At 40.6% G+C, this 19,183-nt stretch overlaps 1 protein-coding gene and 1 pseudogene across 2 annotated transcripts in view; both read right to left on the bottom strand.

Annotated features, from left to right (window-relative positions):
- The window catches only part of eif2b3 (eukaryotic translation initiation factor 2B, subunit 3 gamma), a 59,049-nt gene that overhangs the window by 27,229 nt on the left and 12,637 nt on the right, over positions 1 to 19,183 (bottom strand). For both annotated transcript variants that reach the window (XR_015094656.1, XM_086074381.1), the window contains exons 4-10: positions 16,342 to 16,501; positions 16,107 to 16,218; positions 5,682 to 5,771; positions 3,449 to 3,585; positions 1,636 to 1,826; positions 1,474 to 1,539; positions 1,146 to 1,294 (exon numbers count right to left, since the gene is read on the bottom strand). Coding sequence is in view for 1 of the 2 variants with exons in the window: in XM_086074381.1 (XP_085930507.1) it covers positions 1,146 to 1,294; positions 1,474 to 1,539; positions 1,636 to 1,826; positions 3,449 to 3,585; positions 5,682 to 5,771; positions 16,107 to 16,218; positions 16,342 to 16,501 (905 nt within the window). In the remaining variant the exon portion in view is untranslated. The remainder of the gene's footprint in view (positions 1 to 1,145; positions 1,295 to 1,473; positions 1,540 to 1,635; positions 1,827 to 3,448; positions 3,586 to 5,681; positions 5,772 to 16,106; positions 16,219 to 16,341; positions 16,502 to 19,183) is intronic.
- On the bottom strand, positions 7,680 to 12,865 carry LOC147180478 (uncharacterized; annotated as a pseudogene).

Genomic DNA, 19,183 nt, shown 5'->3' with positions numbered 1-19,183 from the left:
ACTGGTGCGAACAAATGTATTTATTTTTAAACGTTGGTGAATGTGCCGATTTTAAGTGCGCCGCACGCATCCGTGCGAACTACATTGACTATAAAGTGCAATCGCACCGTCAGACATTGTTAACCAACATGTCTGCGGTGTGGGCACATTTCAATTTATATCGTGCTTGGTTAAAATGCCAGTACTAATTAAATGTTTTATAATAATAGGATAGTAAAATGATAGTAAAAATTGGCATAATTTTTTTCCGGCTTTTCGGTATTCGGCCAAGCATTTTTCATTTTCGGTTTTCGGTATAGGCTAAACATTTTCATTTCGGTACATCCCTAGTCATAAGGTTTTGAGAATAAAGTCATACATAAAGCAGTTTCCCCCCCACCGTTTTATTAGCCTGGCGGCCCACTAGGCTTTACTTGCCTCCTTGACAAAACCCCCTCCAACCCCTCCAGGCTCCAAGCGAACCCAAAAACAAAAACATTTGGGTTTTTTTTTAGTCACAGATCGAAACTTCTTCTGCTCCTTCGCACAAACAGCAACGGCGCAACAAGTTCCCAAATTGTGCAAGACTTTTTCAAATGCAACGGGAGCTTAGGATCGTTTAGAAAGCGGAAATAAAAAAGTTCAAATCAACCGCTTCATGACACGAAACCCGCTGTAGCAAATAGCAAAATTTTGGATGTAACAGCGGAAGACGGGAGCAGAATTGTTTCCCCATTAGAGACCTCATGAATAAGGTGGATATGGAAAAAGAGAATAAAACCTTTGCCTTGAACCGATCCTCAACATTCTTCATCTAAATGCTGTTATGCATTTATGCTCGTAATATTACGACTATAAACAGTGAGAGTAAATGATACAGGGGCATTTAGAGGCCACGCGTGGAAAATAACGAGCATATAATTAGAAGTTTTGGGTGCTAACATTGTCTTGGCAAGAAGAAGAAAAATGAAATCATTATTACGCAAAGTAAGCATCTACCAACTGAATCTTGCACAACCATTTAAGGTTACAATTAAGACCTAAACCATAAACATGCCTTGAGGGCAAAATTCTTTCTCAATGTGTATTTATAAGCTCACTTCAATGCCAAAAAAAATGAGTGTGTGTTTGTGTGTGTGTGTGTGCACACGTGTGCTTGTTCTCACCCTTCTTCTACGGTAACCCCGTGCATGATGATGGAGTTGGTCACTCTGACCTTCTCCTTAACAGTGGTGGAGCTTCCAATAGTGGACCTCTTTATTGAAGTCTTATCCGCGATCTGACACAGAGCCCCAATCATGCTGTCGGATCCCATCTGAGAAGATGACAGTGCGCAGAGACGTTACTCGGTCACACGCACACGCACATGTGTAATCCTCATCAAAGTCTAATATAAACTCTGAGATCATCTGACCATCTGAGGAGAATTAGCACAACCCCCATTGACCAGGAAACACAAGACAAAATGTTGAAGCGAGCAGCGCTGACACAAACCTGACATCTTTCTGAAATGACGGCAGAAGAGTGGACTGCTGGCTCTTCAAACAAAAGCTTGGGAACCTTGCATAAAGACAGGAAAAAAAAAAAAAAAAGCCAGCGGGATTAATTAAGAACATATGAAATGTTTATCTTATCATCAGAGGGCCGTCAGCTTACCAGGCGGTTCGCCTCGATGTAAGCGGCGATGGTGTTGACGCGGTAGCAGAGGCCTTGGTCCATGATGTGCACGTAGCAGCGGAGGTTACCCCCGTGGTACGCCTCGCTCATGTCCCCGTGATGGTCGTTCCAGCAGGAGCGCTCCTGGGCCAGCTGGAGGAGGCGATCGTCGCGCGATGAGATGAGAAGCTCTGGGAGGAGAGACAGGAGAAGCAGCAGTTGGTGATGAAACTTGAAATACGAGACAAAGACTTTTCTGGATCGAACGATCGAACACGGTAGGGCTGAGCGGAAGGAATTGGACCATCAAGTAAGCACTATTAATTCAGGACCAATTCAGTTGCTGCATAAATGGACGACGGTGGAAATTGAAACAGAAGAGCAACATTTTGAAAAGACAGATTTGGGGCCCCAAAAGTCACTATGCACTTCATTTATTCCATTTCCTTTTTGTTATCATCTGGACAGATGTGAGGCCGTCAGCATTTAGCATTTAAGCTTTACCCATGGCTCAGTTGACGTTGGCGCACTGTTGCAAAAAGTTTTCCGGTACCAACTGTATTTGAGTTTTATGACAGTTTACCATTAGCTTGGATAGCGTAAACTTGATATATTCTAGGCCACACAGCGGAAGGCTTGCGACAAGCGCCACTGAAGAAAATACCGAACTCCTAGAGCAGGCGTTCATGCAAATCCAGGTAACGTGTATCCAAAAGGCTGCACTGAGTTCCAGGGTAGCCATCCGCATACTTTTCCCAGGCTTAGTTTTCATCAAAGGTCGTAGTAAGCAGACCTTCAGGTTTATCATGAACTGATTTTGTTTCAAGAAACTTGCCATGGCTAGCGTAAATTGCACTACATGTCGGAGCAGTGCTATAAAACGGGCACTGTTGTGCAGTGGGGGCAGAAAACGTCACTTGGCATGTACATAGAGGGACGTAACAATACATCGAAAATCAATTTAATATCGATGTTAACCGTTTAAAATATGCATCAATGTAAAAAAAAATTAAAAGAATCAACCAGAAAGACTGGGGGGAACTAAACTTTAGTTCCATGTCGGTGCGTTTCTGTGTGTCTCCTTAAGAGGTAACGCTCATTGTTTTTCGTTACTTGGCAGTGCCATTTTGGTGGGTAATGTGTTAAATATGATTGTTTCTAGTTCATTCAACTTTCGCTGTGCCTCGTTGGCATCGTCAGGAGTCAATTGCCTCTGCTTCATGAGAGCTTCAATAAATTCCAGGAGTTAGTCAGTGTTAAAAATAGAACGGTACCACAACAGCACTCGCAGGCACCACCATATTTCTTGTTGTACAAGTCATTTCGTAATGCAAATGTGGATTTTTACTTTTCCCCTTAGTCTGTATTCACACAAATTTAGTCATTGTTTTCTTCTGTTTTAGACTACACACAATTATACACACGCTCACACAATTGTATACGTATGTACACATTTACATTTATATCAACTACACACACGAAAATTGAATTGCGGCTTGAGTGAATGGTTACATTCCTAATATTATTCATTTATTAGGCGGCCTTTTTAATGGCGAAACAACATTCAGTGTTATTTTCCCAAGACAGCCGCCTCAATCTGCAGTAAACATCCACTCCACTAGATGATGAAATGTGATATCAAGACAGAGACAGTTATATAAACATGTTCATAAATGCAAACAAGACCAAGTATGCACACAATTAATTTCAAACATCTGTTAATACAGGAGAGGATATTCAGTTCAGAGTTCATTTAGAGCAAATGGCCTTGCATTAATAGGAAACTTGGTCTTGGTGTGCGTGTGATGCTAACCATTGTTTGTAGAGTTGTCACTCTTCTTCTGGCTCTGCTCATCAGTGTCATCTTTGGATATTGGACTGCTCCTTGCTTTGGAAAACTGCTTGCGCACCAAATATGGCACTAGCTCGCCACGAACTGATGAAATGGATCTGCAGTCAAGAGGAGGAGCGCTAGATTAGCAATAATGTAAAGCAAGGATTTCACGATTGGAAAAAGTTAAGGTAAAGGAGTAGACACTACTTTTTTTTATTTTTATTTATCTTTGTGAAGTTAAATTTACTTTAAGTGCTTTTGCTGACAACATTATTCCTATGTAACATCATCTTTAACATAAACATCCATCTTTAGAGCTTTCCAAGGTTTGTAAAAGTATTGCAGCTCAACTTTTAAAATAAATAGCTGCCTTGGAGCATTTTTCAAATAAGATATGAATAAATCTCAGATGACTTTCATGAGGATGAATCACGGAGGTAATTTTTTTTTTTTTTTTATCCCCTATGCACAACACTGCTGTGCTCGGTGTTCCTATCCAACACCCTGCACCCCTGTTCACCCTCTCCCTTACTTTTCTTTTAAAGGGGAGATTAGAATTTCCATGTGAATGACAGGAGAAAAACAACAGTTACTGTGTCCATGTCTTCTGGAGGGAAGGGAGGAGGAACGCGGAGCAAGGGAAAGGGAGAACGAGAGGAGCCCAGACACTCAAATAACAAAAATATATATAGCGACTGCATATGAAGATGTGAAACATGACAAATTATTGCTTTATTTAAATTACTTGGCCACATGAGATTAGTGTTGGAACTGCAGTGGGTCGAGAGAGACAAGATTTTGTTTCGTGAAGCTGGTGCAAAAAGTGTTTGGCTGCTGGAATTTCATTGAACTTGTGTCTTTTGGCCGAGTGGTCAAAGGATGAATTCCTCGAGTGATGTTTGCTGTGACTACAAGCAGCTTACCAATTTCTGGTAAATGTCCATACTTGCTGTTGTTATTTTTCTAAATTTCCAACTTAACAGCAGTATGGAGCCCGTTTACTTTGGAAATCACCAAACTGAATCGCTATTAGACCTATGATGGAATTTGAACAACATCCAGAAATAATCAGGAATGTTAAAAGTTGAACAGCTTACACACAAACGAGACCACAAAAAAAGTTTTCCATTATCATCACACAGTGGAGTAAAATAAAACGGGTTGATTTTAGTTCAATAATGACACCTCGTGAATGCACATTTACACCACGGAGGCCAAACCGCTCCGAATTTCGGTGCTGTCTAGCCACTGGTGTGAAGCGGTGGGCGGCCAGGTGACACCGCTCCACTTCACAGGCTAAAGGCCTTACAGCCTGCCTCAGTGACACGTTGTAAAACAAATTAACACCTTGGTAGAATACCATGCTAACAGGACCTTTCAAAGCCTCGCACACTACGTAACCCTCTTTAACATTTGCTACAGATTAAGCGGCGAATGCACGCTCGAGTCAGGGCAGTGTTTTGCATCACAGTCTGTTAAGTTAATTCTTTTTTGCCAAACGTTATCCAAAAAAACAACCCCGACAGTGCTCGCCGATTTCGAGCATTTTAACTCATCTTTCAAGGCAAACAGAATAGTGTGTGCTCCGACTACATACACATGAAAGATAGCGTTCCATTCTTTCATTGTGAAAAAAAAAGTACGTTTGTATTTTATTCAGTTCTTTAATAATCACCATTTGAAAATAGGTAATTTGAGTGACATTGAGCGAAAATTGAAACAAGGAAAAAATAAGCTTTTTGTGAAAAAATACATTTTCTGGACAACAGTGACTTTGACACTAATATTTTTTGTTTAGTGACGCTCTGTGAATTAGATTTAATGTGTCATTCACGTCATCCTTGAAAACGTTCAACAAATTTCATCATATCCGTCATGTTTCAGTGTAATTCCATGCTACCGGGAATCCATTGAAAAGAGATACAATGCTGCCATCTGCTGGCCATAGTTAGTGGGTGTTTTGGTATTTTACAAACCCAATGAGAAGGCAGCGCTGCACAGACGTTCGTTCCACTGCCCATTGAGAGAAAAAAACAGTTAACGCCAATTAACGTTTTTGGCGGCATTCTTTTGGATTTTAGTATACATCATTAAACGTTTTTGGCGGTAAAAGAGTTAAAAGTGGAATATTTCAACTTGCTTGAGAAGAAAATTCTGTCAGTTACACAGGGAACATCATGCTTTTGATTTTATAAGGCGTGGATGAACTCACTTGTTGTCTGTCAGAAAGTCCACCACTGCTTTTTTCATGCAATAAAGGTGAGCGTCCACAAGGCCTGTTTTGATGAGCATCCTTGGATGTCTGGAGAGAGAGAGACAGGGACAGTAAGCATTGGGGATGGGCATGATTTATAATGAATGGATGGACTTTTCAGGATTATGTCGATTATGTAGAATTGATTGTTGATATGGTCACATCTTAAAGCAAGTGAGGAAAATCAAGTAATCGATAGAATAATCAATCGTATAATCGATTTTAACACCATTTGTTTGCGACAGGCCTAGACAGAAAAGGACCAACACACACAAAAAAAAAAGTAGTCAGCAACTCCGACGCACGCAAAGGAATCAAATGACGCACATCGATCAGATCAGGGCGATAGAAAAATTGTGACCCATTATCGGGTTTTGAGGCTCCACATACACTGTACCACATTATTTTTTATTGAACCACAGAAACTCGGAATAAAGAGATGGTCACAAAGCAGAAGAAACGGACAATAAGGAGAGAGAATTGATATTTTGAGAGGCCGTTGGCAATGATCAATTTTCCCATTCATCGACTGCCCCCAAGCATTTCTGTGAGCTTTGGTTTTCTAGCCACAATACATTGTGCTTAATAGACAAGACTAGATTAAAAAACATTTTAGTATAGAAATTCCTAGAAATCATCAGAACTGCTTATATGATTTCCATGAGGACACAGCTACGCTCTTGTTGCATGGTTCCTTCAATGTCAAATTGGGAGGATTTATCAACGACTACATACACACTGCAGGTCTTAATGCTCAATTTGGATTTTTGGGTCAAATCGATTTTGTGTGTGTAATCGTTCACATTACATATCGATTGGGACATCAGTCTGTCTGCTGTGTGAACCATATGCGTCCGCAAAGGCAGAAGAAGAGACGACAAGTCACAACGTTGCGTTTACAAAAGTAATACGTATGGTCCAGCGTGTCAGGTCCACGGACCGATCTTTTTATCATCTCATAACTACAAAGAAGTGATGGGGGAGGAGGTAGAAATAATATTTAGGGAATTGAGCCGAGGTTTTTCGGTCTCATTTCATGGAGACGTCTAAAGTTGACGTCACACCATTGCCGCGTGTAATAAATGAACTGCCTGCATAGCCAAATGACTAATATCACCACAAATGTCAACTTTATGCTTAATTTTTCAAGTGGGATTAAACCTAAAGTAAAATATAAAAAGTCACAACCGTTACTCAAAACAGCTTTGCACATTCATGTTCATCTCCTGAGCGCATATTGGACCTTCAATGACATATAGGTCGGATATATGCGACCTCGCCGACTGAGGCCGTATTGCAAAAATTCTATTCTAGGACGACATATGAAAGTGACCATGGTCGGATTTGAAAAAAATAATTGCAATTGAGCTGTTTAGACAGACATAAAAACAAAGTCAGATACAGGTCACTTTTGGGCAAAAAAAAAATGTTTTGGGTCGCATTTGCCTGCAGTGTCAATGTAGCCAAAGTGCAAAATTGGTGCCACGACAAGTAAGAGGGCTCCCTCTGGTGGTATGTGAAAGAATCACTGAATTTAACTGTACACCATGCTACAGTGGCTTAAACATGTTCTTAATCCAGTTCCAGTACAGTACATTTGTTAAGCACGGTTCAGTTTTATTTCAATTTAGTAGCATACATTGGGATTTCATATTAGAATAAACATTTATTTTGGTACACTTATTGTTTTTAAAACATATCGTAACTGAATAATCACTGTACATACTGAATAAATACCTTTATTTAAACCCAGCATTAATAATCAAATTGTGCATAATGTTACAGTGTCTTACAATAATACTGAATATACAATTTAGGAATAAAACCTCTGCCTTGTTATTGATGAATGCTACTTACTGCGCAGATGTATTTGAATGTTGGTCATTATGATGGTATTGGAAAACCAAGTATTTTTTTGAGGCGGTACTTGGAGTAAAAAGTTTAAGAACCACTGGCTTAGACGATGCAAGCTGGACAACCAGAAGCAGACATTTAAGGGTGATCATATCTGTCTGTTGTCCTGCGTCGGCTACTGTAGAGGTCGGCCCCGTTTTCAAGAGAGACTGACCGGTGCGGAGACAGGTTTATGTCGGTGGGGGTTGTACACAAACACAAATGACATTTATGAAGCGAGAGGCAAAGAAAACCAAGTCATCCTTCAGGCTTCAATAAACAAATCCACCCTCACCCCATTATGCCATACACATATACTACTCCTCTTCCACTGCCAGTTCAATTATTAGATTGTAAAAAAAAAAGAAAAAAAAAAGAGAGAGACAGTGTGGGGGCCTTCCCCCAAAACAGACGACGCCAACATTTTACTGTGTAATACGCAGAGACCACTACTAAACATTTTCCAAGACACACTTTAGTTAGTTATTTAGATTATTTTTGGTTGGAAGCTATTGATTTGAAGGGACTGTGTCTCATTACCACAGAACAATCATGAAGCTTTGACAAAATGAAAAGCAGACATGGCGGTTCAATGTTCGCAGTGAAGCTTTGACACGAAAACCTTGATTTTCGTTTCCAAAACAGAACCAAAGAATGTCTGGCAAGTCCCGACACTTTAAAATGACTGATGCGCCATGTCCGCAAGGCTGACTGGCTGTCTGAGATCTGAGTATTACAACTAATTATGACAAAAGGTCTGCAACTATTTCTGCAGACAAAGTAAAAGGAAAAAAAAGTACACAAAATAATGGCATTGTATGAATGATTAACATACTAAACAAATAATCACAAACATTCACACAGGAACTGAGCTAGAGCTGTCAGAATTAATCGATTAATCGACAAGTAATTGATTATCAGATTAATCAACTATTTTAATAATCAGGTAATCGTTTGGAGCCATTTTTTAAAATTTTAAATGGTCAAAATCCTCAGATTTCAGCATGTCAAAAGTAATTGTTCACTGATTTCTGTAAGTCCTTCTTTAAGAAGACTGATAATCTTCTGTTTAAAGATGCATTGTGCAGTTTAAAAAGGTAATGTTAAAGCTTTTTCTACATCATGCATGCTCCACCAATGCCCAGATGAGTACAAAGAGCCCTGACTGTTTTAGTCTGACTGCACCTATCAGCTTTTATCGTCCTTTTATAGTAGAGTGTGCAGACCCGCACACTCCACAGTTTATTTTGGGGGGGGGGGGGGGTGACGTTAAGCGCATCCCCGCGGAGAAGCGGACATGTGGTGTTGTAATGGCATTAGCCTGTGGTGTTAGCTAGGGTACAACAGTGCACGCTTGAGCTGCTTATTTTCCACAGTTGGGATGCTGTAGTTACGCTTTGGGCCAGAGGTGGCAGTCGCAAGAAAAAAAAAAAGTGACAAACTGCACAAAGATCATTTAATCAAAATAAGACATTTGCTAACATCTGTTTTTACTTTGGAAAACAATTACCAAACCGTTAACATAGTACAACATCAATCCCCCTTTTTATTGATCACTCACACGAATACCAAGTACGAAATAAACACCAATCACTGGTGGATAATCAATAGATTAATTGATTCTAAAACATTCGATAGTGACAGCACTAGACTGAGCATAATCAACTAGAGCTGTCAGACGATTACATTTCTTAATCAGACGAATCACATCTTAGAATTTTGATTAATCACGATTAATCGCTTAAGTAAAAAGTTTTTTTATCAACATTTTTTGCCCGCCAAGTTTAAAGAGCACCTGTTCTGTGTTAATTCTTTCGACATTTAATGTTATGGGGACGTCTTCAAAAATGTTCGATCCACTGCACACGCTCATCCTGTTTTTCTAATCAGTTAATTACTTGCATCATTTAAAATGAAAAAAAAAACCCCGATAGTTTGACATGAACAAATATTCTGAATGCCATACACAAACATGTATTGAATGCTTTACTTTAATGCATGTAGTTATGTTTATTGTTCAAACACAACCTGTGCTACCTTTAACGTATCTGCTGTCAGCTGAAGGATCATCTGTGGTCAAAATTAATCGTTTGATTAATCTACGTTAATACATAATTAATGAGATATTTTGTAATTAATTAATTAGTTAACACTTTAACAGCCCTATAATAAACTTTAACTGACAGAATAATTAAAGTCCATATAAATGGAAAATGAACGCAGTGTTGCTAACAACCCCGCTAAATTTAACAGAACATTGTGACGTATATAAAATGAGGTTGCAAAATTGTAAAAAATCAAGCCATTATCTCCGCTCTCAAACACTGTGGGCGTCTCCACTGAGTGCACAAAACATTACAGCAATTACAGCACTACTTGCAGCCAGGCTCTCTAAAGAAAGACAAGATGTCAAGTTATGTGAAGCAGAACTACACAACATGGTATGCAAGTCCTCCGATCTACATTATTTTGCTTAATCAAAACAGTTTAAATTATTTTCCATGGCATCTACCGAATATATACCGAAATTGACTGCAAATATTCCCTGTAATCCATCAAAGAAACTCAATCACATGCGATCATCAGTTTGAGTATGAATGGTCAAAACAAAGCAATTACGTTCATGTTAATAGGAAAGCTTGCCAGTTTTCTTTGTAATTTTTTTATTGGACTAAATAGCAGTGCCATCCAATAAATTCTAACAAAATGTTCTATTAGCCTGGGATGACTAAACTGATGTCATACTACTTCTCACACCTAGGGGGCATTATAGGCAAGAATTTGTGGTAGGGGGGGTTGGTAATCCATTCTGTAATGGAGTAACCATCTTTATAGTTCGTCATTAATTACTTTCTTTGGGATTTTGATTAAGTGACAGTGTCCATAATTTATTCGCATGCAATTTCTGAGGGAATATCATCAGCGAGGAAGTGGAACTGGTTGGATGGAACGAGAACAACTTCATCATATCCTGTCCAGTGAAATTAGCATTGATTATTAAAACAAAACGTCCAAGCAGTTTGATGAGTGTGACTCAAGAGGCTCGCTTGGTCACACATATTTTACAACCAAATGCTATCAATCAAACTGCGTGTGTTCCTCTGTGTGACGCTATTTTCAAAAGCATAAAACCACATGTGCGCGCACACACAAAGACCTGCTCTGTGTGTGTTTTCAATGTATTTTTCACAAGATAATACGCAGGTGTGCTGCGGGATCTTCTTGGAAATTGGACTCCCCGTTTGTGACTTTGCTGTTCATCACAGATAGGCAGAAGAAAAGGGGAGGATGATAATAAGAACAGGTTTTCATAGGGCTGTATGCTGATGCATAAACAGCACATGAAAGGGATGTGTACTGAAGTTGAGATTCTTATTTTAATATTCAAATTAATAAGGGAAATTACACTGCACATGGGCTCACCACAGGTGGGAGGGGCCAAAGGGGTCGTGTGCATAGTGAGCTGGGCGGCAGCCAAAGGCGGGGACCCCGGCGGAGCTGTCAGTTTCAACGCCCACTTCCGGCAGAACTTCTCCCTTGACATCCCCAAGACATTGAGTCCGAATGGACCATGTTCCGCGCCTCCATTGTCGAGGCGGCCGATCAGAGCTGTGGCCGTAAGGTGGTCGGTGCCTGTCGCGGCGGCAATCCTCGAACTCGCTGGTGGACACCAGTGGTAAGGAATGCCGTCAAGCTGAAGAAGGAGTCCTGTTGGGCCTTTTTGGCCTGTGGGATTCCGGAGGCAGCTGACAGGTACTGGCTGGCCAAGCGGAATGCTGCTTCAGCGGTCGCTGGGGCAAAAACTCGGGCATGGGAGGAGTTCGGTGAGGCCATGGAAAATGACTTCCGGACGGCTTTGAGGAAATTTTGGTCCACTATCCGGCGTCTCAGGAGAGGAAAGCAGTGCACCATTAACACTGTGTATAGTGGAGATGGGGTGCTGCTGACCTCGACTCGGGACGTCGTAAGTGGGTGGGGAGAATACTTCGAATATCTCAATTCCACCAACACGTCTTCCTTTGAGGAAGTTGAGTCTGGGGACTTTGAAGTGGGCTTTCCTATCTCTGAGGACAAAGTCACTGAGGTGGTTGGAAAGCTCCTCGGTGACAAGGCCCCGGGGGTGGATGCGATTCGCCCGGAGTTCCTAAAGGCTCTGGATGTTGTGGGCCTGTCGTGGTTGACACCCCTCTACAACATCACGTGGACTTCGGGGACAGTGCCTCTGGATTGGTAGACCAGGGGTGGTGGTCCCCCTTTTTAAGAAGGGGGACCGGAGGGTGTGCTCCAACTAAAGAGGGCTCACACTCCTCAGCCTCCCTGGTAAGGTCTATTCAGGGATACTGGAAAGGAGGGTGCGTCTGGAAGTCGAATTTCGGATTCAGGAGGAGCAGTGTGGTTTTTGTCCCGGCCGTGGAACAGTGGACCAGCTCTACACCCTCGGCAGGGTCCTCGAGGGTGCATGGGAGTTCGCCCAACCGATCTACATGTGTTTTGTGGATTTGGAGAAGGCGTTTGACTGCGCCGACCGATGTCAGAGTTTGGACGAATTTGTTCCCAATGAGGGTTGGACTCCGCCAAGGCTGCCCTTTGTCACAGATTCTGTTCATAGCTTTTATGGACAGTATTTCTAGGTGAGCGTTGAGGGGTCCGGTTTGGTAGCCTCAGTATAGCATCTTTGCTTTTTGCAGATGATGTGGTGCTGTTGGCTTCATCAAGTCGTGATCTCCAACTCTCACTGGAGCAGAGTGTGAAGCGGTTGGGATGAGCATCAAGCAGCTCCAAATCCGAGGCCATGGTCCTCAGTCGGAAAAGGGTGGCGTGCTCTCTCCGGGTTGGGGAGGAGATTCTGCAGTGCAGAGTTGGGCAGGAGGGAGCGGGAGATCGACAAGTGGATCGGTGCAGTGTCTGCAGTGATGCGGGCTCTGTATCGGCCCGAGGTGGTGAAGAAGGAGCTGTGCCAAAAGGCAAAGCTCTCGATTTACCGGTCGATCTACGTTCCTACCCTCACCTATGGTCACGAGCTGTGGGTTGTGACCGAAAGAACAAGATCCCGGATACAAGCGGCCAAAATGAGTTTCTCCGTAGGGTGTCCGGGCTCTCCCTTAGATATAGGGTGAGAAGCTCGGTCATCCGGGAGAGACTCAGGGTCGAGCCGCTGCTTCTCCGCGTGGAGAGGACCCAGTTGAGGTGGCTCGGGCATCTAGTTCGGAGGCTCCCTGGACACCGCCCTCGAGAGGTGTTCCGGGCATGTCCTACCAGCGGGAGGCCCTGGGGACGACCCAGAACACGTTGATAAATACTAAATATAATATCTATTGACTTATTTCGCAGAGCCGATCAATAGTTGGGTTTCCATTAGTGTTGTTCCGATACCGTTTTTTTGGCCCCAGATACCGATTCCGATACCCAGCTTTGCAGTAGCGGCCGATGTCGATACAATACAGATGCCTACGTTTTTTTTTTCCTCAACATGAAAAAACTGTCCTGCCATTGGTTCAGAGCATTCAAGGGCCAACAAGATATCTTAGCCCGGCATGCAGTGAACATGTCACACATCAGTGAATGTCGTGAGCAAGACACAAGATGCTGCATCACCGATTTTGCATAAAATGCTAAATATCCGATCCTGACTCAGCCGATTAAATCGGTGTAAAGTCTTCTTTGAATAGTACTCTAATTATGAGGCAAAGCATGCTTGCTTCAAGCTGTTCAATTGCCAATGTCTTCCAGTTGAATTTACTGTAAAACTGACATAAAAAAAAAAGAGAACTTAACATTGCATTATTAAAACACCAAACTGTTCAACCAAACCATATTATATCATCTAATGAAAGGCCACTATTTTAATGCTAACATATAATGGGAAACACCATTGAGGGGCTAACAGAAATTTGCATAGGCTTTACAGTAATCAAACAACACATACAAATGGAGCATACAACAATATTCATAAGCATAGATTCTCTTCTGTGGGAACCATCACTACTACTGGAGCTTAGTTTTGGACCTTTTTCCGCCTCTTCTTGCTGCTCATAATTACGCTGCATGTCTTCCAGAAGACCTCAATGCTGCCAGGCATGTTGCGGCACAATGTGGCACTACAAAAGGTGCGCAGCTCTACTTGCTTGCATACTATAAAACCCCATAAAAAAAAGAATGCAGTTTAAAAATTAAGTGGCGACACGAACAATTAACTGCACTATAGCGGGGGTTCCCTGAATCACAAGCAGTCACATGTCTTGTGGTCGCAACAGAAGTCGCTGTTGGGAAGAAGCAGGTATATTTGATCCCTCGGCAGGCAAGCATGACACAATTCTTGGACTAATGACAACTACTAAAGTTTTTGACAATCCTAAGCAGGACAGAAGAGCTACAACTTATACGTATACTTTAGTTGTAAGCAGAAATGCATGGTGAGTCGGATGTTGCAGAATGCTAATACCCTCATTAGTCAGGTTTCCTCGGCTGAGCCAACATGGGCTGAGGGGCTTATTTAGGATATTTGGTTATAGCCTGCAAAGTAAAAATGCCTGTGATTCCTCTAATACCGAGATAGTCTAATGCGTATTATTTTGAGTCTCATATCTAACGCAGCTTAAACCCACATATGGTCCACTGCTGGTGGAACAAGGATAGTCTGGCATACTGATGATCCGGAAACTGAGCAAGATCCTTGCCTGTGTAACATAATTAAATAAACATGTATAAAAAGGTTCAAGGCTAAGTGAGGAAAATAAGAAAAGGCAGTCTGGCTGACATGATTGCCAAATCTAAGATTTTTTCAATCAAGCCTCCCAAATCCTAAATCATCCAATTTCATTCTTTAATTGAATGAAAACTATGTAATTAAATGCACAAAAGTGAAACTGAATATAATCCAAATAACATTTTAAATATATAAATAAATAATTTAATACATTTAAATAAATGTAGATATTATCGTAATACATCCCTTTTATTGGAGGATGCAGCCTGTGAGTTGAGTTTTTGTGCCATCATTGGAAACAGATGCAAACGAGCTTGCTCATTCAAAATTTTAAAAGGTCACTGGGATGACGCTATGATTCGCACAACATCAACTCAAGAGCTTAACTCTCAATCAACCACTTCAACACGAGTTGCACTCATGGGAACAAGATGGGGGAATGATTTCACAGAGTAATTAGGCATCCACGTTATGTGCTTGATAAACAATGGAAGAATCAAACAAAGAACAGTATTGAGATTTCTTAACAATATAATATTTTTCAGTGAAATTATAGAGATTTTTTTTACAAAAATGCCTCAGAAGAAAAGATGTAAAAGGCCACACAACAAGTATTTATTAAAGCATTCAAGTCTATATAGAGATATCAAGTCTAGAATAGATATGGGTTTCATTAAGATTTTTGCAATAATGATTATTGTTTCGATGCCCTGAGAAAAAAATGACCTGGATTAATGAGAATATCCAGAAGCATATTACAAACATGTCACTGTTTTCTGCCATTGAAAACAAATTAATAGAAATATAGTGGACCCCTGCATATTTGCAGATTTATGTTCAGTTTTTCTATAAAAAAAATTTGTGTGAAAATTTTTAACCCTGAATTAATCTTTTAATTTAATTGAATTAATCATTCCCTCCGAGCAGCCAATCATCAATCAAGGACATTTAATAAACAGCCAATAAACATTACAAATGGTGGACTAAGTTTCAGTGAGCACACAAAAAAACCAAGAAAAAAAACAGATGATAAAAATGTGTATGTGCTTTTGATGGGCCCTGTGGCTAGAGGGAAACTGATGTGTATAACAGTCCCGCTACGCATAAACTACCCACGAGTGGCTTGTAGAAATCTCAAACTCCGGAAATAAGTCTCTGATTTCCTGACATTGCAATCCTTTGTACTGTTCAATTTTTACAGTTCGCTCGTGTAATTGTTTGATATCTATGCATAGTAGATCGGGAGGCTTTAAGACCTGGATTGGAAGCCAGAAATGTTTAGCTGCAGACTCTCGCGCACGTCATGATAACATCTCAAAAGAATGTTGTCTCTATCAGTTTCCAGCGCCATGTTGTCTTGGATGTATGTGGTTCGGAAGCATTTCTGTAAGAGGACTGTATATGAGCAAAAAGTGCATGTGTGTGAGGACAGTGGCTGAAGAGGACGTTTGCCTGCAGCTGCTCTGGACCCTGCTCTCATTTTCCAGAATTTACAGTGGCTGTGGCTCCATGAAGTATTTACAAGCTCCCAAAACGCTGCTCTCGCGCTATACGTGCATTTTAGGACAAGGAAATGAAAACCTACCTCACGTTCCCTTCCTGTAACAAATATCCCACACACCAGCTACAGAAACGCTGATTAGAAACCAAAACATCTGGTCTCGTAATGAAGTGGAATGTAATGTGGAGCATGTGTGCCAAATTCACACTGCATACACTGGAGAAGTTCAGATATTTATTAATCTCAATGGAAATTCCTGCAGTTTTAAGATGAATCAGCTTACTTGTTCAAGATGGACTTCCTAATTGATAGCCCGTCCTCCAAATCCACCTCATTGGCCATAAACAAAACCCTCTTGCCTGATTGATCCACACCTACAAAATCTCGCTGCTCAGCTGCAGAGAAACAAAACATTCAATGACATTTTCATAATAAAAAATGGCTTTAAAAAGTCTATTCAGCTACAATACAAATTTACAAATTATATCCATGTAGAAAACGGCATGATTGTCATTTACCTGTTTTCTTCTTGCCCTTTTGGCCTGGGACGGTCTCTGTGAATTCATGGGCTTTGCTCATCAGCATTGCCAATGTGGCATCATGGGCCCTGAACAGATCAACCACCTCGTGAAGCGCCACGTCTGTTATCACGTCACAACTCAACACCAGGATGTCCGTCTGAGGAGGCAAGTTAGAAAGATGAACACAAGACGTGCGTGAAAAAAATTATAAAGGGACCTGCTATGATATTTTATTACACATCATACTAAATTACGAGATGTCAGTCCCTGCATATTTACAGTTCGCTATTCATATATTTACCTATATGTGTTTTTTGTACATATTGTATCATACCTATTTTTGCTATACCCAGCTAGTCACAAAAAAAACATAAATTTCAGTTTTTCATGCTCTTTCTGTAACACCCCATTAATATAGCCGTTTGCAAACATTTTAGTGAGTGAGTAATTTATGGACTATAAGCCGCTCCTTTTTTCACATGCATTCGACCCTGCGGGTCACAAGGGGCGCACTATAAAGGGTGCACAAGAGCGTCAGGCAGAGCAAAACAAACCAAGTGAGCCCAAATATAGTAGGAGAGACAGAACGAGAGCAAGACAATTTGCGCCCTCATTATGGAAAAGAAAGTAGCGGGAACCCTTAACAGTAACATTAAAACACCTGCGGCTTATAGTCGGGTGCGGCTTATATGTATAACAAACTCGAGTATTCCCAAAATGCTTATAGTCAGGTGTGCCTTATAGTCCAGAAATTACAGTATTTGTGATTTTTCACTATTACAAATCTTACAATTGAAACAACTATCAAATCATACATGACGGCACACAAGACCGCTGCATATTCCCATTAAGTTAAGTGAGCATGTAAGTGACTTTAACTCTAATCAAGTGTGTGTTGTTTTTTCTACGTGTTTTTGTGATGTCATAAGGTAACAGTTGATGCCAAAAAGAAAAAGTATGAAAATAACCAAAATGATGTCATTAAATATTTGGACAACCAAAATTCCATGGGTGTAAGCCAGCTCAACTCAGGGTCGCAATCCTGGATAAACAAAGAGGGGTGGAGTCAGGAAGGGCATCTGTCCGTAAAACCCATGCAAGATGCATGTTGACACTATGTTTCTGGTTGCCACAGCAGCGCCGTTTCAGGCCAGCATGGACAAAACAGGAAGACTGTGAGACAATGTGGGTGTGGGGGTCAGAATAGGTAAATGTGACAGGTAGTGATTGCCATATAAATGCCTAGCAAGGGCTTCAAATTATTGGAACATTTGCCAAGCAGTCACAGTGGGGATGAGAAACCTAGTCATCCATAGTAAAACTGGCTGCGCACAACTAAACCTGACAGTATGTAATAGAGTGTAACACAACTTGGAAGTGGTCCATAGTGTGATGGGAAGCATTTTATTCCCAGGCATCTCACACTCACCGCCTACAACTCTTCTAAATCTCAGTCACGTTTAATTTATTTACAATATCCGCCGTGGCATACCTGTTTCTAATGCTTTATGTTGAATGTGTGTGTATGTAGGAGAATGAGAGAGAAATAAAGAAAAAAAAGGGGGGGGATGGGTCAGAAAGAAAGAAAAAGAGAACTGTGTAGTGTGTATGTGAATAAAGGGCTCTTTTCCATGGTACAAGAGATGGATTAGTAAATTAATTGTTGACAGACAACTAATATTATGAAACATTTATTGCGCAGCAGTAGGGACAGACCAATAATCAACCCGACAAATTATCGTTGCCGATATATTAAACATCAACAACTTGACAAATATCGGCATTGGCCTTTCATATAGCCGATATAATCAATCAATTTAAAACTGTTAACTTCAGGGAACTATTAACCTAACTTTTCAGGGAACTTTATCAGAGATGCTGCTGATATTGTATGGAACTCTACACTTCCTGCTTGTGCTTGAAATTAAAACAAGGTGACATTTTAACATTTCAGATATTTTGTAAAACTTTATTTACTGTAGACAACAACAGGGAGCTTAAAGGGATACTTGACTCATGGAGCCATTTTCAGCAATAAAAAGTTAGTATTTTGTCGAGAATGAATTTGATAACTACATTTTTTTTTGTATACCATATTTTCTGCACTATATATATATTTAAAAAAAAAAACATCTAGTGGATGCGTAACACAACCCCAGCTACTACAGTAGCTTTTATTCTATGCGCCTTATAATGCGGTGTGCCTTATATGTGGAAAAAGTTTTTAAATAGGCCTTTCATTGAACATGCGCCTTATAAGCCGGTAAAAAATGCAGTATAATTAATACCTTTAAAAGCAAATTTTTCCACTTGCTGTCGACTGAAGATGAACTCGAGTATTCCCCAAATTTAGCTTTCAGTGATGAAGCCTCATTTCATACAAAGTCAATAAGCATAATATTCATTTTTTGGGGTGAAGAAAATCTGGAGTACCGAATTGATGGGTACCGTGTCTCAGGCAGAGTGAACATTTAGGCTATGAAATCCACATATTTGAATTTTTCATTCAAATTTAAAAAAATAAAACTGACATTGTTCAACATTAAACCTCTCAAATGATATAAAATTTTATGAAACACCCTGTAGATGAAAGGGGTGCCTCTAGCAGGAAAATTTGGAGAAGGCTAATCCAAAACGCCAACCCCCGAATAAGGAGAAGTTTGAAAAAAGAAAATAATAGCGCAGGTAAAAAACAACAACAAAAAACGGTAGGCAGCTGAATAGCTATGACTTGCATAAAAATGACCAGAGAAGCTTACCAACAAATTGCACATATTTACTATTAATTACTGCACCTTCTACTTGTATAATGATGTTAAATGTTACTTATCACTAAAAA

This window comes from Leptonotus elevatus, chromosome 1 (assembly GCF_054856555.1).
Source record: "Leptonotus elevatus isolate MCC_2025b chromosome 1, RoL_Lele_1.0, whole genome shotgun sequence".
NCBI lineage: Eukaryota > Metazoa > Chordata > Actinopteri > Syngnathiformes > Syngnathidae > Leptonotus > Leptonotus elevatus.
The sequence above is the reverse complement of the archived record's forward strand: the minus strand, read 5'-3'. Positions and strand labels throughout refer to the sequence as shown.